The 22,160-nt window shown below is 43.8% G+C and overlaps 1 protein-coding gene and 1 long non-coding RNA gene across 3 annotated transcripts; one reads left to right on the forward strand and one right to left on the reverse strand.

The window, feature by feature from the left end:
* Positions 1 to 8,367: 8,367 nt before the first annotated feature.
* Positions 8,368 to 18,490, forward strand: LOC147454074 (uncharacterized). Of its 2 annotated transcripts, none has more exons than XR_015188589.1 (4): positions 8,368 to 8,502; positions 8,593 to 8,894; positions 17,959 to 18,254; positions 18,352 to 18,490. It is a non-coding gene; the product is annotated as an uncharacterized LOC147454074 (long non-coding RNA). The 2 variants fall into 2 exon arrangements; XR_015188590.1 differs by having other exon boundaries at positions 8,403 to 8,498.
* LOC147454075 (uncharacterized) lies at positions 16,333 to 21,558 on the reverse strand. Its single transcript, XM_086516081.1, has 12 exons — positions 21,242 to 21,558; positions 19,836 to 20,687; positions 18,562 to 19,764; positions 18,319 to 18,477; positions 18,171 to 18,244; positions 18,040 to 18,097; positions 17,902 to 17,952; positions 17,776 to 17,826; positions 17,176 to 17,294; positions 16,826 to 16,883; positions 16,635 to 16,744; positions 16,333 to 16,555 (listed from the first exon to the last, which is right to left on the reverse strand). The coding sequence occupies exons 2-12, from the start codon at positions 20,182 to 20,184 to the stop codon at positions 16,388 to 16,390; spliced, it is 2,400 nt and encodes a 799-aa protein (XP_086372207.1). The 5' UTR covers positions 20,185 to 20,687; positions 21,242 to 21,558; the 3' UTR covers positions 16,333 to 16,387.
* Positions 21,559 to 22,160: the final 602 nt, after the last annotated feature.

The raw sequence follows: 22,160 nt of genomic DNA on the forward strand, positions 1-22,160 counted from the left end.
CAAGGAGTGGTTTACCTCTTATGTGACCACTAAAGATCATGTTCGGCTAGGCAATGGGAAGGCATGTGAGATCTTAGGTGTTGGAGATGTTCAATTGAAGTTTCAGAATGGCTCTTCTTTCACGCTGAAGAATATGAGACATGTTCCCGCAATTACAAAGAGCTTGATCAGCACAGGTTTACTTGATGATGATGGCTACGTCACCACTTTTGGACAGAACATGTGGAAGATATCCAAGGGTTTTATGATAGTAGCACATGGAGTAAAGTCTGGAGGACTTTACATGATTTATGTATCAAATGTCTCTAAAAATGTAATCAATGTAATCGAGCAGCCGAACGTTTCTTTGTGGCATAGCCGGTTAGGACATATGTCCAAGAAGGGAATGGAAATCTTGTCTCGTTCTGGTTATTTTCCTGGCTTTTCATTTAATGATTTTGAATTGTGTGAACATTGTCTGTATGGTAAGCAAACACAGCAGCCACATAAGCATAGAAGCAGTAGAAGAGATACATAGTTGGCACTTGTTCGTAGTGATTTGTGTGGACCTATGCCTAACCTATCTCTAGGGGGAGCTTCTTTCTTTATGACATTTATAGATGATTACTCGAGGAAAGTATGGGTTTACTTTCTCAAGCACAAGGATGAAGCGTTTAGTGTTTTCAAAACGTTTGTGACACTTGTGGAGAATCAGAGTGGCAAGAAGCTTAAATGCTTACGCACTGACAATGGTGGAGAGTATGTTTCAAAGGCCTTTCAGGACTTTTGTGATTCAAAAGGTATAAAACGTGAACTTACTGCTCCTTACAATCCTCCTCAAAATGGTGTTGCGGAGAGGATGAATAGGACCATACAAGAGAAGGTCAGAAGTATGTTGTCTAATGCACAGCTGCCAAATGGGTTTTGGGCTGAAGCTGTATCAACAATTGTTCATCTTGTAAATAGATCTCCTAGCAAGGTTTTGTAGAAGGATTCAGTGCCAGAGCTGGTATGGTCAGGCAAAATGCCCTCATACAAGCATCTCAGAGTCTTTGGCTGTGAGGCATATACTCAAGTTCCAAAGGAATTTAGGAACAAACTTGAGCCAAAGAGTAGAAAGTGCATCTTTCTAGGCTATGGTAATTCTGGTGAGATGGGGTACAGACTTTGGGATCCCGAATGCAGAAAGGTTATCCACAGCAATGATGTTCACTTTAATGAAGCCAAATATCATTCTAAACCAGAGAGGGTTGAGGAGATTAGAAGAGTTGTCTTCCAAGAAGATGGACCTGCACGTGCAAGACAAAATGTCAGAGCTCAAGAGGAGCAAGGACAGGATAGAGTGGAACCACAGGTTGTGGCTGAGCCTGAGCCACCTATTTTGTGTAGATCCGGACGTATCATGCGACCTCTTGATAGGTTTGTTCCATGTATGAACTATGTCATGTTGACTGATTGCAATGAGCCTTCATGTTACAAGGAAGCAGTGCAAATGAAGGACTCTGGGAATTGGCAATTGGCCATGCAGTCAGAGATGACAGCGTTGCATAAAAACCAGACATGGAAGCTAGTTAAACTACCACAGGGCAGAAAGGCTCTACCTTGTAAATGGGTTTACAGGTATAAGATCACCGCTCATGATAGTCAGCCAAAGTACAAAGCAAGGCTTGTTGCCAAGGGCTTTAAGCAAGAACAAGGCATTGACTTTGATGAAGTCTTCTCTCCGGCGGTCAAGATGACTACATTGAGATGCTTTCTTGCATTGGTTGCCATATTAGATTTGGTGTTGCACCAAATGGATGTCAAGACAGCGTTCTTGCATGGTGATTTAGATGTGGAAATTTACATGCAGCAGCCAGAAGGGTTTGTGGAGAAAGGCAAGGAAGATTTGGTATGCCAGTTCCTGTTGGAGATTTTTGTTTGCCAACCCCATCGTAACAGGTGACCAAGGTTGAAACCCATACATGAGCATGAAAGGACTAAATCCAGTCGTGACATGCTTAGCACTATTGTAGGCAAACTCGAGAATAGGTAAGTATTCTTCCCAGTCTGATTGTTTTTTGCTGACGCATGCTCTTAGCATATCCTCTAGCACTTGGTTAACTCGTTCAATCTGACCATCTGTTTCTGGATGATCGGTTGTACCGAGGTTCAGTTGTGTACCCAATTGTTTAAACACAGCCCTCCAACAGTGACTGTTAAACTTGGGATCACGATCACTGACAATGTTACTTGGCAAACCATACAACTTGTATAGATTGTCCACAAATAACTTGGCTAATTCTTGCGTCTTAACCATTGATTTGGTTGGAATAAACATACATAGTTTAGTCAACCGGTCTACGATCACCCATACCGAGTCATGACCTCGTACAGTGATTGGTAAACCCACAATAAAGTCCATAGATATACTTTTCCATTTTCCTTTGGGAATCTCCAAAGGATATAAGAGTCCTCCTGCTTTCAGGCGCTCTGCTTTATTAACTTGACATTTTTGGCAATGCAAGACATAAGCTTGAACAAAGCCATGTATACCTGGCCAGTAAAATTATCGTCGTATGAGAGGATACGTTTTTCTAATACCCGGGTGCCCTGCACTCGGACTATCATGGCATTCATAAAGAATTTGGCGCCGAATGTCTGTGTCCGTCGATACACAAACTCTCCCCTTATGGAGTAGGTACCCATTGTCGATGGTGAAATGCTTCCATCGTTGTAGTTCATCACTCGATAGAGGAGAACTAGGTGTGGAGGTACCATCATTGGAGTGAGAAGGATCCCTCATTTGTACATGGCTCCACACTTTGGAATATGCTTCATCATGCTCATATTTGCCTTTGAGAGAATCCAAAAATTCACTACGAAGTTCCATGAACAAGAGAGAATTGATCTCCGGCATACGATTTAGAGTGTCAGCCACCACATTATATCGACCTTTACGATATCGGAGCTTGGCGTCATATTCCTGAAGAATTTCGGCCCACCTGGCTTTCCGATCCTTCAAATTCGTTTGTTGTATAAACCATTTGATGTTTTCATGGTCAAACACAATCTCAAACTGAGCACCATATAGATAATGCCCCCATGTTTTTAAGGCAGACACTATTGCATAGAGTTCGCGCTCATAAGCAGAGTAGTTCTGCTAGCTGCATCAAGCTTCTTGCTTTCAAATGCAATTGGCCGTCTGTCTTGTAACAGGACTGCTCCAATAGCATGGTCACTGGCATCCGTTTCCAAAACAAATGGTTTCAAAGGATCTACAATAGCTAGTATGGGAGCTGTAGCTAATGCATCCTTGAGCGTATAGAAACTGTGCTGTTGAGCGGGTCCCCACTGAAAAGCTTTGCCTTTGCCTTTCAGTTGATCCGTCATGGGAACAACAATATTAGCATAGTTTTTAATGAACGGAACCTACGGTAAACACTTGCAAATCCTTAAAAAATCTATAACTCTTCCAGATTTTTAGGAGAAGGCCATTGCTGGATTGTATCCACTTTGGATTGATCTATATATAGCCCATTAGCTGAAATAACATGCCCCAGATAGTGAATTTCTTCTTTCGAAAAATCACACTTAGATTCCTTGGCATATAATTTATTTGTTCGTAACAACTCGAACACCTGCCTGAGATGTTGTAAGTGTTCTTCTTCAGAAGCACTGTAGACTAAAATGTCATTGAGAAAAACGATGACAAATTTGCCCAAGTACGGCTTCAAGACACTATCCATAAGTGTCATGAATGTTGCGGGCGCATTGGTTAACCCAAAGGGCATCACCAAAAACTCGTAGTGTCGAAACCTTGTTTGGAATGCAGTTTTGGATATATCAGTAAGTCGAATACGAACTTGGTGATAGCCTGACCGCAAGTCTATTTTCGTAAAAATGCGAGCATGAGTGAGTTTGTTGCGGTAATCCTGGTGGCAAATCATTAGGAAAAACATCTTGAAATTCTTTTAATAATTTCTGTAACTCACTTACAACATTTGCTTGTTTGGAAGTAACCATTGGTGGAAGAGATGAGAGAGAAGCATGCGGCGTTGAGGAATGTTTAACAGATTCAATGTTAGAGAGAAAATGAGACAATTAGTAACACAAGAAAACTTGATCTATTTCATTATTAGAAACGAGCTGCATAAGCTCAGCGGTACATATCAATGGTGAAGAAGGTACATCCTTCTCTCCTAACAACAACACATGTGCGCTATGGGATTCGAACATCAAGCTGTTGTGCTCATAGCTACGCTTCAGTGATGGTCCTAGGCTATGCAACCATTCCCTACCAAGGACCACGTCTGCCCTCTCCATGTTCATAACCTGAAAATCCAAGGAGGTGGAGTAACCTTGTACTTCCAACGGAACAGCTCGGACTTGAATATCCCAGATTTCGGTATCATGTTTATTCATCATTGCTACCTTGTAGCGGTGGGTAATCGGAGTTTGAGGCAATTTGAGTTTTTTTACCAATCCGTAATTGATGAAATTGTGGGTAGCGCCATCATCTACCAAGATGCGCACCTTGTGCCCTTGTAGAGATCCGTGCATATGTACTAACTCATGTGGTCCGAAGGTCTGTTGCCACATGGAAGCTGTTAGACAGCATTCATGCACCACCTCGGTGTGTGTTACTTCCACTATAGAGAATCGTGAGGAAGACTCAAGGGACAGCAGTTGCACAGTGTGCACTACTTTCTCCTTGCCATGAGTAGCAGATTTCCCCTTGGGACAATCTTTTTTGCCATGACCGCTTCCTAAACATTGAAAACATAATTTCTCTTTCTTAGCTTTATCAAAGTCCTCAGGAGAGAGAGGACCTCTGGACCCCTTGGGTTTTTTAGATGCTTCTGAATTGGCTACTATAAATTTTCTTTTATTGTGCCAATACTGTGTGCGTGTATTACCATGTGTATTAGCAGACACATGAGTATTATGTGCTTTCTTTTCATCTAGATCATCGTGAATATGTGCTTTCACTATGGCTTCCTCAAGTGTTTTAGGGTCTTGGGTCTTGACGTGCTCTCAAGCTCTGGTGTCAGACCACGTAGAAATCCCCGTACTTTCTGAAAGTTATCTAATCCTTCCAACTTGAGGATAACATCCCGATAGTGAGATATATATTCAAGTAATGATAGATATTGGCGCATGGAACACATGTCCCAAGTCGTCCATTCCGATCGGCCTCATTTGTAGGCAATTTTTTTTTGCGAAACATAGCTTCAAAAGCTGCCCAACTTTGTGGTATGATATTCTTCTCCTTGAGAGACATCCACCATTTGTAGGCCTTGCTTTCCAAAGTTAGGCTCATTTGAAGTGCTCTGATTGCGTCCGGAGTACGTCGTAAGGCGTGAATTCCATCCCACTTGCTGAGAAAGATATTCACTGCGTCCTTATTGCGGTCTCGGTCTTCTCCCTTAAAAGTCCATGGTTTGGTGTTTTTCAACAACTCATCCACCTCTTTTGTAGTGAGAGTGTGCAACGTATCAGCAGTTGGACCTTGTCCTTTATTAGAAGGGCCTTGCCCTTGTGTAGCAACGTGCTCATGCATGTGCGTGTCAGCAGGACCCTTGGCCTGCTGTTGCATTAATTGGATCACTATTGTGGATAATTTAGTGACATTTTCATTTAAAGATTTAAAATTTCCTTCCATAACTAATATGCGTGTCTGAAGTGCACGAATATCAAGAGGTGCACATCAGACACGTAATTCATAAGTGTCGTCACCTGTCGTAGTGTCGTGGGCACTCTCCATGAGAGCATCCGGCCACGAGCCATCATGGGTAGGATGAGGCGTATTTTGCTTGAAATCAAAAGTCATATTGATATCGGAATCCATGGCGAGCAATTCATAAGTGTCGTCACCTGTCGTAGTGTCGTGGGCACTCTCCATGAGAGCATCCGGCCACGAGCCATCATGGGCAAGATCAGGTGTATTTTGCTCGAAATCAAAAGTCATATTAATATCGGAATCCATGGCGACACATTGCAGTGAAAGGAATAGTTAGAAAAATACATGATATTGAGAGCACTTGCAAAGTTTAATTAGCCTTGCTAATCCCATCGAAGTCGATATTATCCAAGTCGAAATCGATTCGAAATGTCAGCCCTGTAGGGAAATCCTTAATCCCGTTGTAGCCGAATCGATTATGGGTATTTGCGTTCGACTGTAATCGATTTTGAGAAATAACGGCACTTTGAACTCTCCTTGAGATGCTTTATTGAATCTTTGATTTTCTGCAACTGATACGCAGAGAATTTGTGTGGTGTATGTACTTGCCGGCCGTGTCGGGATGCCGAGCTTCGCCGAAGCTTCAGAAGAGGGAGAGGGGGGGGGGGGGGGGGGTACCCCACTGTGGGTACCATCCCTAGGTTGTTGAAAAAAAACGTGGCCACTAACCCCCAATGGGGTTGGGCGCCCGTCGGGTGTGAAAATCACTTGCTTCACCGGCTATGGCAGCCCGCAGACAGCGCAAGGCGGCGAGCAAAGCTCCCCGCGCCTCGTATGATGGTGTAAGCCGCCTTCTGCTCTGCATGAATTGATCCCCACACCGGCGCGATGCCGTAGAGCCCGCAAGGATGCAATTTCGTGCAGGTTGCTGACATGCGATTTCCCCTCGCAAGGGATGTTGCCCACGCCTTGGGCCCCCTCCTCCTCCTCACAGGGGGTGAGCTCCACGCCTCCTTGATCGGACATGCAAAAAGACATGCAAGAATTGTGTGGGTCCCCTCCTCCACGGTTGTGCCTTCCCAAAAAGGAACCTTGCTCTTGATACCAATGTTAGACAAGAGGTACTAGAACTTAGGAGTCCACCTCCCAACCACCCACTATATAGCATGGCTCTTAGCCCTTTGCCCTAGTTGGACTCTCTTTTCACACTGCCTAGCCCGGCCTTGCCCTTGTCTAGTCCGACCTTGCCGTTGTCTTGAAACCCCCCCCCCCCCCCCCCCCCCCCCCCGCCCCCCCCCCCCCCCCCCCCCCCCCCTTCTTCCCAAAGGACTATCTCCCACGGGGTATTAATGGAAGTGGTATTGGTGGGATATATATTGTTGAAACTCGGATATGCATCACAAGACTGGGTGCCCTTAGGATGAGTCGGGAAAGCAAACTTGGATAGAAAAAGTAACTCAAACCGGAGAGGGGGCTTAAGTTTACCTTGATAATGTTAAGTATTCCCACATACGTTAGTAGAGTTCTTGCGTCTCACACAGGGGTCCCCCTTGCTTGCATAAGCATCTAACAGCTGCACAAGCCCAGTAGACCGCTTTGAATTGTAGCCATAACCACCTTTTGCAGCTGTTGTAGGAGTAATAGCCTTTAGTTGCACCACCACCAATGTTTCACACATAAAAAACGAGCATAACGATGTTTATATTATGAAAATACGCGCAGACAACCTGGTTAATGCATGTGTGTGGGGATGTCTAGATGATGGGTTCAAGTCTTGGGGTTGCAAGAAGGGGAAGGTGGCGGCGGGTTTTGGGGGGGGGGGGGGGGGAGGGCGTGGCCTTGATATTACTTTCTCTTGAAATATCCATCATAGATACCCATGGTAGCTAGTAGTGGATCCTCGCGCCCCCAAATTGCCCCGCCCGCCCCCCCTACAGAAAATGGGCATGATTAAGCTTAGCTATATCTTACACGGGTAAGGGAGATGGGATCAAAGGCCCCCATCAATCTAGGGCCCTGATATCAACCTGGCTCTGTAGCTCTTGTCGCAAAAGTAAATTTAATTACAAAAGTGGTAGTAGAGTTTATTATATTCCACATTTTATTCTTGAGTTTTGTACCTGAGTTTACTTTCCCATTGCGATAAGTTTGCAAGAATCGAGGAAGATGTTTACATATCACAAATGGTACATGGCTACGTCTCTGAGGTTGTGGGTTCAATCCTTCGGAGTCTAATATTTTTCTGTGCTCAATCATCGGTGCCAGGTTGTGGGTCGCTACTCAGATAGCTTGCGCACATGCACTCTTATGGCGGGTCGCTACAGGCACTTTTTCCACCGGCCGGTTTAGGTCTCATTGCGCACATGCTGCAATGGTAGCTCCACGACGGCTGCTCCATCGGCCTGCCACCGGTCATCAGGCAGTGCACATGCAAGCCGACCGTCACTATCCCGATCACCTGTTGTGAAAGAAGCAATCACGAACTATGCTGTGGACAATGCGTGCAGTTGTGTGTTGGCTGTAGCTGGGAATTGCCTGCTGAAAGCGCAGCTGCAGTCGGCAAAGCTGGAAGCCATTGATGAGCGCAACAGTACCTTACTAAGTTTAGTGTGGCACCGCTTCGGCATCGTCTCAAACGGCTAGGGAAAACGACTCACTTTCCGATGGAAGCGGTAGAAGAGCGGCGCACAAACGATACATTACTGTCCAAAAAAATGGTGGGAGCCATGAGAATCTCTACCGGCCAAGTCATTGCAAATGGTGCATGTGCACACTCTAAGAGGGGCCGCGCAAGGGCGGGGAAGTAAACCTCGGTTTACATTTTGTCTGAGTTTGCTGGAGATCAATTAATCCCGCCGTAGGTATATCTATCGCTACTACATCTCTGACTGAGTTTATGGGTTCAATCCTTGGGAGTCTAATATTTTTCTGTGCTCAATCATCGGTGCCAGGTTGTGGGTTCGCTACTCCGAGGGGCCGCGCAAGTAAACTCGGTTTACATTTTGTCTGAGTTTGCTGGAGATCTACTGTGCTCAATCCATCCCCTTCCATGTCCGTGTATGATGTAGCGGAGGCACGGCCAGACAGCGGTCTGCTGTCGCAGATCTCAATATGGGAGGCTCAGGGTAAGCATTTGTTTTGGCTTTGTGCGAGCATTCGAGATGAAGGATTGTGAATGAAAGGGGGCTGCCTGCTTGCGGAAGCAAGGACAGGAGAATGTTTATCAAATTGAGAGGAAGCAGCCAAAATACAGGTACTTCTGGTAGAGTGCAGTACACGACGTCTCATAATGTATGTACTTTTGGTAGAGTCCAGTACACGACGTCTCATAATGTATGTATATTGGAAAAATTTCTCTTTTGCCTTTGAGTAAGATGCATGTTGTGGGCATGCTTAGACCTTTTTCATAAATATTTCAGTTTTTTACTCCAACAGAGCTTTCACTCCTACCCCTTCCTAGAAAGTTATATTTTGTAAAACAAACCACGTATTATAAAGAAAACCCTTTAATTATTGTCCTGAACTTGGCTGCACGTCATTCCTTCCATGGTTTTTTCGGACATGTATGGTATTCTTGCCAGTCGAAAGTGGATGTTTGCGTATGGAGTCGTATGAAATGATTTTTCATGCTTTGCCCTAAGTTTGGCTCCGATTCTTGTACTTGGTATTCTTTGGAGATGTTTGGTCCAATTCCTTATACCAACTACTTACTACCTAGTCCATATTTATAGCAGGTAGCATGTTTTTTGTGAATATTAGGAGGGGGTGTGAACTTTACTTTTTCCATATTTACGTACCCGTACGGTTGTCGTATGTAAAACCTATGATCACGTGTAGGACGCGTAGTGGTTTACCTTGATTGGAATTTGGGAGGGGTGGAGGATATGAGGAGATGTAAGGTGCAACGGAAGTGAATGTTGAACTTTGCTCAAGATGAGTGCTCCGAACTATGCTCAAGGTTCCTTTTACTCACGGAAGGGAGAGCCTTCCGTTCCTTTAGTGAAAGAGTGCAATGATCACAAAACAAGTGGATAGACACTGTGAATGAAGGTATTGAGACTGACAGATAGAGAGAGAAGAATATGAAAACAGAATGTTGTCAAACCCTCCTCCGAAGGCCCCACTCTCTATGGTGAGAGTGGTCTACTATTGATTGCACAAATCTCTACAATGCTTTGGACTTGCCGACGATGAGGACGACGACGAGACGGGTTGAAATCTGAAAACGCTAAGGGCTGAAATCTGCAAATCTTCTATCTATTGAATTCTGACTTTGTGTCGACGATGTCGATGGTGACGATGGGACGACGACGCGTTGAAAACGCAAATGCTGAAATCTGCGTTTTCCGGGCTGAATCTACAAACTATGTTGGATTTGATCGTGCGGCGAGGATCTGTTGCGGGAAGGTGAGATCTACGAGGTTCGGGACTTGTTCTGCGGTGTCTTATGCTGAAAACTGACAATGCTGATGCTATTGGTGATCTTGTCGCGATGAATCTGCAAATTGCCGAGGCTGATCTGCAAACCAAAACGCTAGGGCTGATTTGGGCTGTTCTGCTAACGCTAGGGCTGATCTGCTGTTCTACTGTCGCTAGGCTGCTGCAAGCTGCAAAACGCTAGGCTGATTTGCAAATTGAAGAAAACGCTGGCTGTTCTTGGTTGAAAACGCTAAGTCTTCTGTCCGGGGGGTCTTGCTGAGAAGGTGCACTATTGGATGTCAGGTCCCTGTTGCCTCTTCTGCGAGAAAGTGCTAGCGCTAGGTTTCTTTATATACTTCCTTGTCAAAATTGCCCTATCTAGTTTCCAACAAAAGTCACTTAAAAATAGTAAGTGAAAATAGGCTAAAATAGGAAAAATAGATCTATGCACTGTAAAAATGCTCCCGATGGGTTCTGATGGAAATCTGATGATCATGCTGTGTGCAACCAGAGGATATGTATCTACTCTAAGTGTCTGGACATGCACGGTTTGCGAACAGACTCACAAAAGTGCCAGAACACTTTTTAATCTCAAGAACACTTCCTAATCTAACTGAACTGAACTCATGTCATGAAGTAGCTTGTCCACGTATACATAGGGTTAGATGTGCACGTGAGATTCCCTCTTTTTCAAAGTGAGGTATTGGTATCAAACTGTATGGTGTCGAGGGAGATCGCCAACAACGTCCAGAATCTTGGAAAGGACTCTTCGTCGGCCCACTCTGATGCGTGGGCACGTGATACTTGAACTTCATAAAGGTTTGCAATGCTTGCTTCTTTGGGCTGCGTCGAAAGCGACAAAGTCATCTGTGGCTCCTTCAATGCTTCAACTTCGTCTATAGTCATGCGTCTACCTTCTTCAAGAATCTCCGAGGATGAAAATTCACCACTTTCAACCAGTGTTGCCAAGAAATGCGTTTCTTCACTCATGAAACGTACGAAACGTTTCAGAAACGTTTCTGTATGAGTTTGGACGTTTCAAAGGTAAAGTCAAGGCTCATGTTACATGTAACCCTTGAAGCCTCTTGTTCTTTGTTTCGGTCATGAAATCCTCAATGTCATGAATGTAGCTTCTGTCTTGCTTCTAATGATGAAAGTTAGTCCTATTCTTCCTCTTTTTCATGTCTAATTGTAAGGTAATGCTTAAAACATAGATCTCAGCTTATATCACTTAAACATACGTACATTTCTTTAGTTTGCACGAAACTTCTGTTTTGGCGTTTCTTTCTCGGACGAAACCGTTTCGAAACTTCTGAAACTCGTTTCAAACAAAACGTTTCGAAACTCCGTGGCAACTATGCTTTCAACACAAAAACATGATCATACCCATTCCATGTAAAGTGACTGGAAAAATTCTAGTCTTCTTTAAAGATTGTGCATGCAATGTAGATGAACATACAGACTTCAAACACATGCAAGCAATGGGGTCGAAACTTGTCTTTCTGATCTAAATCAATCAATTGTGGCAAATCACAATGGAAATGCCTATGCTTGATGCTCGATCCTTCTTGTGCTCTCTCTGATACTGTGTCATGCCAAGGAAGAGACATGGAATGTAAGTTCCTTGAATGCAAACATTTCATCCTTTCATGAGTAATCCGCATACATCCGTGCTCATTCACGAGTGAATTGTGCTCATCGTACAATATGTCATGCCTATGGAAAGGGATCACATAAAGACGGTGACTAAAATACAAGAAAGCATAATACTTCCTGTGGGGGTTCTTTGGACCTCGACTTGAGAGCCAAGATTGGTTCTTTGTGATCGATCGAATCTTCCTGTGGGGTTCTGTGGACCTCGACTCGAGAGCCAAGATTGGTTCTTCGTGATTGATCGATTCTGCAACGAGGTTAGCTTCGCTAGAAAAAGTATCATGATACAAACCATCATCCTTGGGAACCAATCACATCTTTATTATGCAAATCATCATGCTCGTGAATAATCACATCTTGATCAGACAAATCATCATGCTTATCATCTCGCTTATCATTATCTGAAAATCATGTGTGTCATGCTTTGGAAAAGAAGAGACTGAGAGAGTCTCCTTCTCTTGATCCTTTGCAATCTGCCCGTGCACATTAGAAAAAAGTCGGAACAACTCTTGCATGTGTTGGGCTCTCTGTTCGAGCGCCAAGCGCGCTTGCTCACGCTCGCGATCCAATTCGGCTCTTCTTTCTGTATGCTCGCACTTTATGACTGCCCTTCTTTCTTTGTGTTTCCGTGCTATGGTTGCCATTCTTTCATGGTACTTACGATCAATTGCTGCCTTTCTTTTTGCTGTTCTTTCTTCGCATTCTAACTTCCTGTCCATCATCATCTTGTTGAAAGCCTCCATAGGAGTTGGCGCAATCCTTGGCATAGATGGGGAAGGAGGAGGGTTGGAAAAACCTCCCGGTGGGGAAAATTCTTCTTTGCCACCTCCATGCTCATCACCTTCATGCGAAGTATCCATTCCGCTTTGGGTAATGACCATACATTGAAGTCTTGGGTTCTTAAGTTCACGAGGAACTTGGGATTCTTGTGGTTCTTGAGGCTCTTGAGGGTCTTGGGGTTCTTCTTTCGCTTGCAATCTGTGCTAGAGAAGGATCTTCTCTTCAACCGAGCTCTTCTCTTTCCCGCGGGCGCACCCCTTGGCAGCCTTGCGCTCACACCAAGGTTGCTTTTTCCCACCTCACGTCGATTGGCCGGCCGCTAAGTACATGGTCCGCTCTGAATGAGTGAAAAGAGGCACAAGGGGAGGCTGGACAAGCCCTTCTTTCTGGGGTTTCTTGTCACTCTTCAAAAACACGATTAGGAATTGACACGCCCAAGTGGACTTGGGTTATGTGCGACTGCAACAAGCAACAGAAAATTTTGTGGTTCTTTCCTTGAGTGATACAGAACACTGCCAAAGCTCTGATACCAATGTAAGGTGCAGTGGAAGTGAATGTTGAACTTTGCTCAAGATGAGTTCGGAGATGAGTGCTCCGAACTGTGCTCAAGGTTCTGTTTACTTACGGAAGGGAGAGCCTTCCGTTCCTTTAGTGAGAGAGTGCAAATGATCACAAAACAAGTGGATAGACACTGTGAATGAAGGTACTGAGATTGAGAGATAGAGAGAGAAGAATATGACACCAGAATGTTGTCAAACCCTCCTCCGAAGGCCACTCTCTATGGTGAGAGTTGTCTACTATTGATTGCACAAATCTCTACAATGCTTTGAACTTGCCGATGATGTCATCGACGAGACGGGCTGAAATCTAAAAACGCTATGGGCTGAAATTTGCAAATCTTCTATCTGTTGAATTCTGACTCTTATGTCGGTGACGATGTCGATGGCGACGATGCGACGACGACGCGTTGAAAACGCAGATGCTGAAATCTGCGTTTTCCGGGGCTGAATCTGCAAACTACGTTGGATCTGACCGTGCGGCGAGGATTCGCTACGGGAAGGTGAGACCTGCAAGGTCCGGGACTTGTTCTGCGGTGTCTTGATGCTGAAAACTGAAAACGCTGATGCTATTGGTGATCTTGTCGCGATGAATCTGTAAATTACCGAGGCTGATCTGCAAACCAAAAACGCTAGGACTGATCTTGGCTGTTTTGCTAACGCTAGGGCTGATCTGCTGTTCGACTGTCGTCAAGCTGCTGCAAGTTGCAAAACGCTAGGCTGATCTGCAAACTGAAGAAAACACTGGCTGTTCTTGGCTGAAAACGCTTAGTCTCCTGCCCGGGGGGGGGGGGGGGGGGGTGTCTTGCTGAGAAGGTGCACTGTTGGATGTCAGGTCCGTGCTGCCTCTTCTGCCAGAAAGTGCTAGCGCTAGGTTTCTTTATATACTTCCTTGTCAAAATTGTTCTACCTAGTTCCCAACAAAAGTCACTTAAAAATAATAAGTGAGAATTGGCTAAATAGAGAAAATAGGTCTATGCACTGTAAAATTGCTCCCGATGAGTTTTGATGGAAATTTGATGATCATGCTGTGTGCAACCAAAGGATATGTATCTACTCTAAGTGTCTGGACATGCACGGTTTGCGAACAGACTCACAAAAGTGGCAGAACACTTCCTAATCTAATTGAACTGAACCCATGTCATGAAGTAGCTTGTCCACGTACACATAGGGTTAGATGTGCACGTGACGAGATCTTTTACAGCTTTGGAACTATATGACTACGTAAGGAATCTTAAGTGCTGATACCACTCGAGAGTCAGGGCAACTTTACAAATGGATTCTACGAGGATCAACAACCCCTATTGAGCTGAACATCTCTCCAACTAACATGCGGGGAAGCGTCATGCATGATAACATGCGGCGATTATACCCAAGCTTCTTGGCTTTCTTTACTTCCAAATGCTCTAATCTCATCAGTGGCCAACTCAACTGATATATTCCTTGGTCTAGAGCATAGTGACGTAAAAACTTGTTTCATGGGTTTGGAACCTCGAAACTTGTGAAACGTTTCGACAAAACCTGGCGAAATGCAAAGCTTTCCAAAAACAAGCTTTTAAAGTTTTTATTTTTTGATGTATACTATCTACTTCGGAGTTCAGCGATGTTACACATATGTATAATGGTTTGCGGTGTGCCATTGGTCAGATACTCACATCCTCACATCAGCTGGAGATCGAGACTGGTAGATTCAGAGGGATACCATCAGACAGCAAGATATGCCGCTTATGCCAGCCAGAGCCAGAGACAGAGCTACATTACATATGTCATTGCACAGTGTACTATGAGATACGGGGCCGTTTCCACTGCTTATTGAGAGAGGGTTTCGTTCCTTTCTCTAGGGTCATGAGTTATGAGGATGAGAGATGAGATAGTCCCAAAGACAGATTACAGATTTCTTTTTACTAGATATGGAACAGCCAGAGGAGCAACCATCATTGCAGAGCTCGGCCCACACTCATTCGACCACTATCGGCACTCTCATCGACCGAGCACTGGAGCTATGTAGATCCAAACGGCCATGATTGAGGAGAGGGGCTACATAGCATCGATGGAGACGACAACAGAGGATTCGAGCCATACTCTCGACATCCAGAGTGCAGATGAGGATGGATTCTAGTACTAGTATCTTTGTTCTAGTTCTTTTGTGCCCAGACATGGTATTAGATTCACCATTTTGTAACAGATTGGTCTCCTAGGTTATTTTGGCCTTTTGAAGACGTTGATATAACATTTCATTTCATTTCTCTCTCACACATACAAACAATAAGAAGTTGTCTTTCAAGTTTTGTTTCAAGAACCATCAACACCTCTCTCTCTCTCTCTCTCTCTCTCTCTAAAAGGCGTAAAGTCTAGATCTTGTCACCATTTCAATTCTGCTGCACCTAACACTGACTCTCTCTCTCTCTCTCTCTCTCTCTCTCTCTCTCTCTCTCTCTCTCTCTCTCAAGCTGAGTCTCTCTCTCTCTCTCTCTCAAGCTGAGAGAGAGAGAGAGAGAGCTTGAGAGAGAGAGAGAGAGACTCAGCTTGAGAGAGAGAGAGAGAGAGAGAGAGAGAGAGAGAGAGAGAGAGTCAGTGTTAGGTGCAGCAGAATTGAAATGGTGACAAGATCTAGACTTTACGCCTTTTAGAGAGAGAGAGAGAGAGAGAGAGAGAGAGAGAGAGAGAGAGAGAGAGCAGTTTGCCAGATAGCTTATTTGTTTTGGGATTTTTTCCCACGATCTCATTGTATATCTCTCAGGGTTTTCCCATATCTTTTCTATATGGACCTATGGTCGATTTTATGCTATGCAAAGGGTCAAAAGCCCCACTTTTTTGCAAAAGAGAGAAAAAAAAGAAAAATCTTTTTACCTCTATTAGAGGCCGACGTCGGCCTATGAGACAAATCAAATATACATGTGTGTCCCTATTTGGCATGTTTCATGGATGACACGGCTGAGATGTTGCAGAAGCGCACACAAGTAGCTCTCTCTCTCTCTCTCTCTCATCACCATGTCCCGATCTACCTTTGTGATCTCTCTTGTTGTTGTATCTGTACATGGCATTGCAAGTGTTCTCATATGGCAAAGTATCCTTCAGGAGTTGAGATGTCCACTGGATCAGATGCTGGTCTTCCCCTGCCTATCCTGCTGTCTTCAAAGTTTTCAAGTACTAGCAAAGCAGCCCATTACCATGATCTCCCGTGATAAACAGATCACAATACGAAGAGAGCATTGCAAAGACTCAAGACTATAGGTTGTGTTATTTGGAAACAGCACTCGTGGTCTGTATACCATGCCCAAATTTTTGAATAGCATGGCACAAGATTTTTAATTCTTTGAGCTGTTCCTTCGAAGTGTCAACACAGGGGATTTTGTATTTCTCCTGTTTGGTAAAGATTTGCTTGCTGGTTTATTATGGATGAACTCAGCTTCTTCAAAGAGATGCCAGAATCTATGAATGATCCCCTAGGGTCCAATCCTTCCATAACCTCATAGCTCACAGGAGGCTCCACTGCCAATTCCAACTGCAAAGCAGAAATAACATTAGCAAGATTCTAAAGACGACTGTTTGTGGACATCCAATTCTTGATAGTTACTAAAAACCTGCTGAAGTGCCTGGCGAGCAGCCTGCCGATCTGCTTCCCTCTTTAACCTCTCTGTTGAAGCAACAATGGCAGCTGCCCGCTTTGCTTCAGCCTCCATGCTTTCTTTTTCTGTATTGTAGCAAATAATACTGAGTATTTATGGAAATAAGCATTAACCTACTAGAATTTTAAGTAACCTATCAAGCGTACTCTGTTTTTGCAGCTCTTCCCATTCCCTCTTCAGCTTTCCAGGGTCTGCTGCATTTTGCTGCAAAAGTTCAGAAGCGCAGAATTGTATTTAATTTTTTAAAACAGGAGAGCTAACTAATTATTTAAGACTCGTTTAACATTAAAAAGCAATTTCATTTTAACACTAAAAAGCAACACCATTGTATCAGAGTTTGGAGTTTGTTTTCGACAAAAAGCTTCTCTTTCAACAAAAGGGTTCTCACTTAACATAGTAGCCCCACCCTCATAAAGTTCCAGCTTTATCAAGGCCAGATAAACCTAGTGTCGTTTGAAAAAACATCCATTTCATCAGTTATAGACCATGGACGTACCTTCCGTTGGAGTAGCTGTCCTTGTGATTTAAGGATAATATCTGCAAAGCGGTTTTTTAAGATAGCTCCCCTAAGAAGTCTACCTGGTGCTACCTGGCTTTCATGCTTGCCCATCTCACCTACATATGCAATGCAGTATTTTATTGGAAGTTGAACCAAAATCTGAGGAGTAAGGCACCCGTCACTAACCTTCTTGAATTTCTGCTTTTTGATTCAAGAGGGTTTTCTCATGGGTGGGTCCTGCAGGCAACAGCATGTATTTTATGGAAAGGTGAAACAAAAAATCACAAGGAATAAGGGACTTCGTCACTAACCTTCTTGAATGTCTGGTTCTTCATCCAAGAGGGTTTTCTCATGGGCCGGCCCTGCAGGAAAGAGCATGTATATGTAACAACAGCATGCATTTTATTCAAAGGTGAACCAAGATTTGAGAAGGAATAAGGCACTTCGTCACTAACCGTCTTGAATGTCTGGTTCTTCAACCAAGAGGGTTTTCTCATCGGTGGGTCCTGCAGGCAACAGCATGTATATGTAAGAAGAGCTGTATTTTATTAAAAGTTGAACCAAGATTTGAGAAGGAATAAGGCACTCTTCACTAACCTTCTTGAATTTCTGCTTTTTCTTCCAAGAGGGTTTTCTCATGGGTGGGTCCTGCAGGCAACAGCATGTATTTTATTGAAAGTTGAACGTTTTGACGGAATAAGGCACTCTTCAAAGCTCACTAACCTCCTTGAATTTCTGCTTTTTCGTCTAAGAGGGTTTTCTCATGGGTGGGTCCTGCAGGCAACAGCATATATACTTAACAACCATCTTTGGTGCATCGAGAATGCTCTACCCCAAACATATGATGCCGGGATGACTCACTTAAAAGATCATCATCCGTCAAGGGAAGAATAACCCCCATCTCTTTACCAACAGTTTCCTGCAGTTATGGCCATGTACTCGTGAATGAGCCTCTTTTAACAGCTAGCCAAGCAAAGCAGAAGGGTTCTTACCTTGCTTGGCGAAGCTTTAGTTGGACTAGTAGGCTTAGAGCTGTCTACATCTGACTCACTGTCTGTGTCAGAGCCTGCAAACGGGTATTAATCTCATCATCTGAAATGTTACATTTGAAATGGAAATATTATAGTGCTGAATACAGACCACTTGAACTGCTCGAGCTGCTGCTTGAACCAGAATTTGATGAGCTGCTGGAACTGCTCGAGTCAATTGTATCAATGATAATGGGAGGAAAGCTTGCCAATTGCATTGGACCGCCAATATCAATGTACTCGTCTTGTTGATCCTTATCTGCTTCGATATCTTAATCAGTAAGCATAACCATCAGGAGTCTTAAAATCAAGATCAGTGCTAGCGCCAAAATGTGTTGCAGGCAGCAGATTATACCTGGCATTTTCGAGGTGATTTTGTCTAGTTCTTGCAGGTCTGTGGAACTATGTATTGCCTGCCCTTCTGTGATACTCGGACCTGTTGAAGATGATTCAGTTGAATCACTTGAAGATGATTCATTTGAATTACTGTCTTCATTGTTTTTAGGTCTTCTGTTTGGTATTCTCTGTTGACCTGTTGAATCTCTGTCCGCCGCAAGGTTTACTGGTGGAATATCTGGTGCTCTGCTCGCTGGGTTGGCACCTTTTATTGGTAGGCACCGATAATCGGACCTGTTGATACTTGGACCTGTTGAAGATGATTCATTTGAATCACTGTCTTTGTTGTTTTTAAGTCTCTTGTTTTGAATTCTGTCCGGGTATCGTTGCCTGTCTGTGTTTGTTTGACCTGTTGAAGCTGAGATGATTGAAGCTTTTTCTGCCCCAAGGTTCATCGGTCGAATATCTGGTGCTCTGCTCATTGGGTTCATATTTTTTACTGGTATGCAAGGGTATTTTTTAAAGCCCAGATCAGTAGCCCTTCTGATGGTGGGGGTTTTAGATTGGTTGTTGCCTCTCATTGCAGCCAAAGTTGTGGTTGGAGAGAGCACGTCCTTCTGGGTAGTGTGGTCCTTGCAATTGTCCCATTCACTGGGACGCTCGAGCCTCTTAAGCTTGGAAATGCCTCTCATTGTGGTTAAAGATGTGGTCGGTGAGAATACGCCCCTCTTGGTAACGTGGTCCTCCTCGTCATGATTGCCCCGTTCACTCGGACGCTGAAGCTGCTTAAGCTCGGAATTGAAAGTCTTCCAATGTGTCTCAAACATGGTGGACATAACATGTGCCATAAAATGAGGATCCTGATCCTTCGGATTATACTTCTTGGCATTTGCAAATGTCAGTCGTACATCTTTAGCAAATTGCTGCAGAGAGGTGTACTCGTTTCTCTCAAGTTTTTGCTTTACGGTACCCAAATCCATGGGGTTTGTGATGATTTTGTGGTAATCAGGCAAATTGAGCTTGACAGCGTCAACTGGTTGAAGAAAAATCCAGGCATAGGTATGCTCTTCTAGTCTCTTTAAAATTGCTGCACAGCCTCTCATCCAACATGGCGTTGTCTGGTCATTATCATCAAATTTTTGCCGCTTTTCTGCAGGCGAGTGATACCATGGTTGCAAAGCACGTTTTGTCTCATTCTTTGCTATAGGTATTGGTTTGTGCTCTGTGCATCAATGGCATTAGACATTGCACATCAATGAAGGTCTTGATGCTTAAATTTGTAATGATGCTTACCTTTATTTTCCAAGTGGGCTTGCCTCTGATGTATAGAGGCGGATGCAGGAAGATGATGCCCTTTATTTTCTAATTGGGCTTGCCTCTGATGGATAGACACAGATGCAGAAAGATGATTCTGAGAGGTTTGTCTTCCGTGTCCCAACTCTCGGTTTATTTGTTGTTCGTGAGCATCTAGTTTCGCAAGGAAGGATTGGCTGAGCTTCACTGTGTCGTGCAAAAGGGATTTTAGTTGCTTGACCTCATTTCCCGAATCATAGACAAAAACTTTGGTTGCACCCTCATCCAAGTATGACAGCCGGGATATCAACTGTGTCATCTCAGCCACGACTTTACTGATAAGAACCATGTTGCCACCTTTCGGAGAGCTCCAAGACAAGAGAAGGAACTCTTCCAGCACTTATGGGAAAGCGAACATTGATTGTTCAATCTGTAGCTGTAGATGTCAGCCAATAGGAAATTCTAGGCAGGACTTGTGAACAATCTCATGAGCAACCATATGCCTACACAAATCCAAAATTCGGAAGGAATGGTAGTGCAAATGGTGCCTTGTGCTGGTATTGGCTATATGATGAGACAACCCACTAAACATAAACATAAACCAGACAATTGGACTTCAACCTCCTAGATTGGTATTGTGAGACTGTAATAAGCCTTCTTTATGAAGATTCACCTTCAAAGGTGATTCTGAAGAACTTGATTGCGTGCTTTAAGTTTAGAGCGAGTCTTATTTCTTCTCTCCACAGTTAAATCTTCTGCAATGCAGAGAATACTGCAGTAACAGGCAGGCAGTCGATTAGATCTGAAAATTTCTCCTGGATCGCTTTACTGTTGCCTTCTTTGCATCCTTCCCTGGTTCAGTATCAAGATATAGGTCTGTGTGTTAGTTCTTGGATAAAATCTGATACACAAGTTATCCAAAGGCTCACAGAGTAGTCAATTTTCCTTGCAATTCATACATATTCGATTATGGCTAGCTTTCTCACACACATCACATGCTTGATGGAGAGGCAGAGACAGAACAGCAATGCACAAAATCTGATTCAACTTCCGTAGTTGATGAAGATAATCAAGAGCATCTGTCACACGGCTGCACAAGGACTCTCTCTCTCTCTCTCACACACACACACACACACACACACACACACACACACACACACCCTTGCTTCCTCCAAGGGTAACGTGTTTGTTCTTGAAGTCAAATTCAGGAATATGAAGAACTGAGGACACAATGCGTCTCTCTCTCTCTCTCTCTCTCTCTCTCTCTCTCTCTCTCATGCACATACACACCTGATCGCCATGCGAAGGTGCTGTGAAAAGAAACGCAGACAGAACTCTTGAAGGAGGAGCAGCGAAGCACAAGAGCTCGTTCAAAGCGTAGAGAATGCAGCTGCATGAGGGTTTACCTTAAGGGAGCAAGAGGTCCCCCTCTGCTCTCGGAGAGAAGTGAACGTGCGCAGGGGAGCCTCGCTATGGCATTTTTCGTGGACCGCAGACGCAGCAACTAGAGCTCGTGAACTCGTAATAAATAAGGGCTTTAAGATTGTGCGACTCGACTAACTGTAAGACGGGCACCTTTGCCCTTCAAATTTCCGAATTACCCAAAACGTTACAATGTCAACTCTGGTAGAAGGCTGCATAGAGTTACAAGAACTAGTCACGATGCACCTATTGATTGATTGTGCGACTCAATTGCCCGGCTGATTGTCGGACCTGCAGCTTTGCCCTTCAAATTTCCACAATTGTGTGACATTTTAGTGTAATTTTTCGCATATGGGTGAATTACCCAAAACGATACAATGACCGACCAAAAATCAACTCTGGTAGGAGGCTGCATAGAGTTACAAGAACTAGTCATAATGCACCTATTGATTGATTGGTTACTCCTCTAATACCATTGTATTGACTTTCTATGCCAAATACTCTTGGAATAAAGGATTGATATCACTACTAGTTGGTTGCAGTCTTAACTCTTATTGATAAAATTAGGTATTCTAGCCTTGTTAGGTTTTTGATACCATATGGGTAAGAGAACCATCCTACAAGTATAAAACTTGTTTCAAATTCTTAAAGGTGAATGAATGGATATCTTCTATTTTTAATGGGTTTTCCCTATGATTATAACTTATGGCTTGTAGATGCCGCTCTCTAGAAAATAAGAGAAATGGGAGATAGAATGTAACCTTGCAATACAATAAAAGATAGAATGTAACCCTTGCAATACAATGGACTAGTGGACCTCTTTTTTGGTATTCCACTTTTAAGGAAACATAAGGATTGATATATGCTCCAAGAATTTGGGAGAACTAGAGCACATAAACTCCT

The sequence above is a fragment of the Adiantum capillus-veneris genome, chromosome 7 (genome assembly GCF_014529385.1).
Source record: "Adiantum capillus-veneris isolate H3 chromosome 7, ASM1452938v2, whole genome shotgun sequence".
In the NCBI taxonomy this organism is placed as follows: Eukaryota; Viridiplantae; Streptophyta; class Polypodiopsida; order Polypodiales; family Pteridaceae; genus Adiantum; species Adiantum capillus-veneris.

Bases quoted from the DNA above. Each gene is read 5' to 3' on its own strand.
- LOC147454075 (XM_086516081.1), bottom strand. From the start codon at position 20,184: ATGGTTCTTATCAGTAAAGTCGTGGCTGAGATGACACAGTTGATATCC. The intron at 17,827-17,901 runs GTTAGTGAGCTT...TGTTGCCTGCAG, and splicing joins AAAAGCAGAAATTCAAGGAG to GACCCACCCATGAGAAAACC. The intron at 17,295-17,775 runs GTTAGTGAAGAG...TTGCATATGTAG, and splicing joins AAAAGCAGAAATTCAAGAAG to GTGAGATGGGCAAGCATGAA.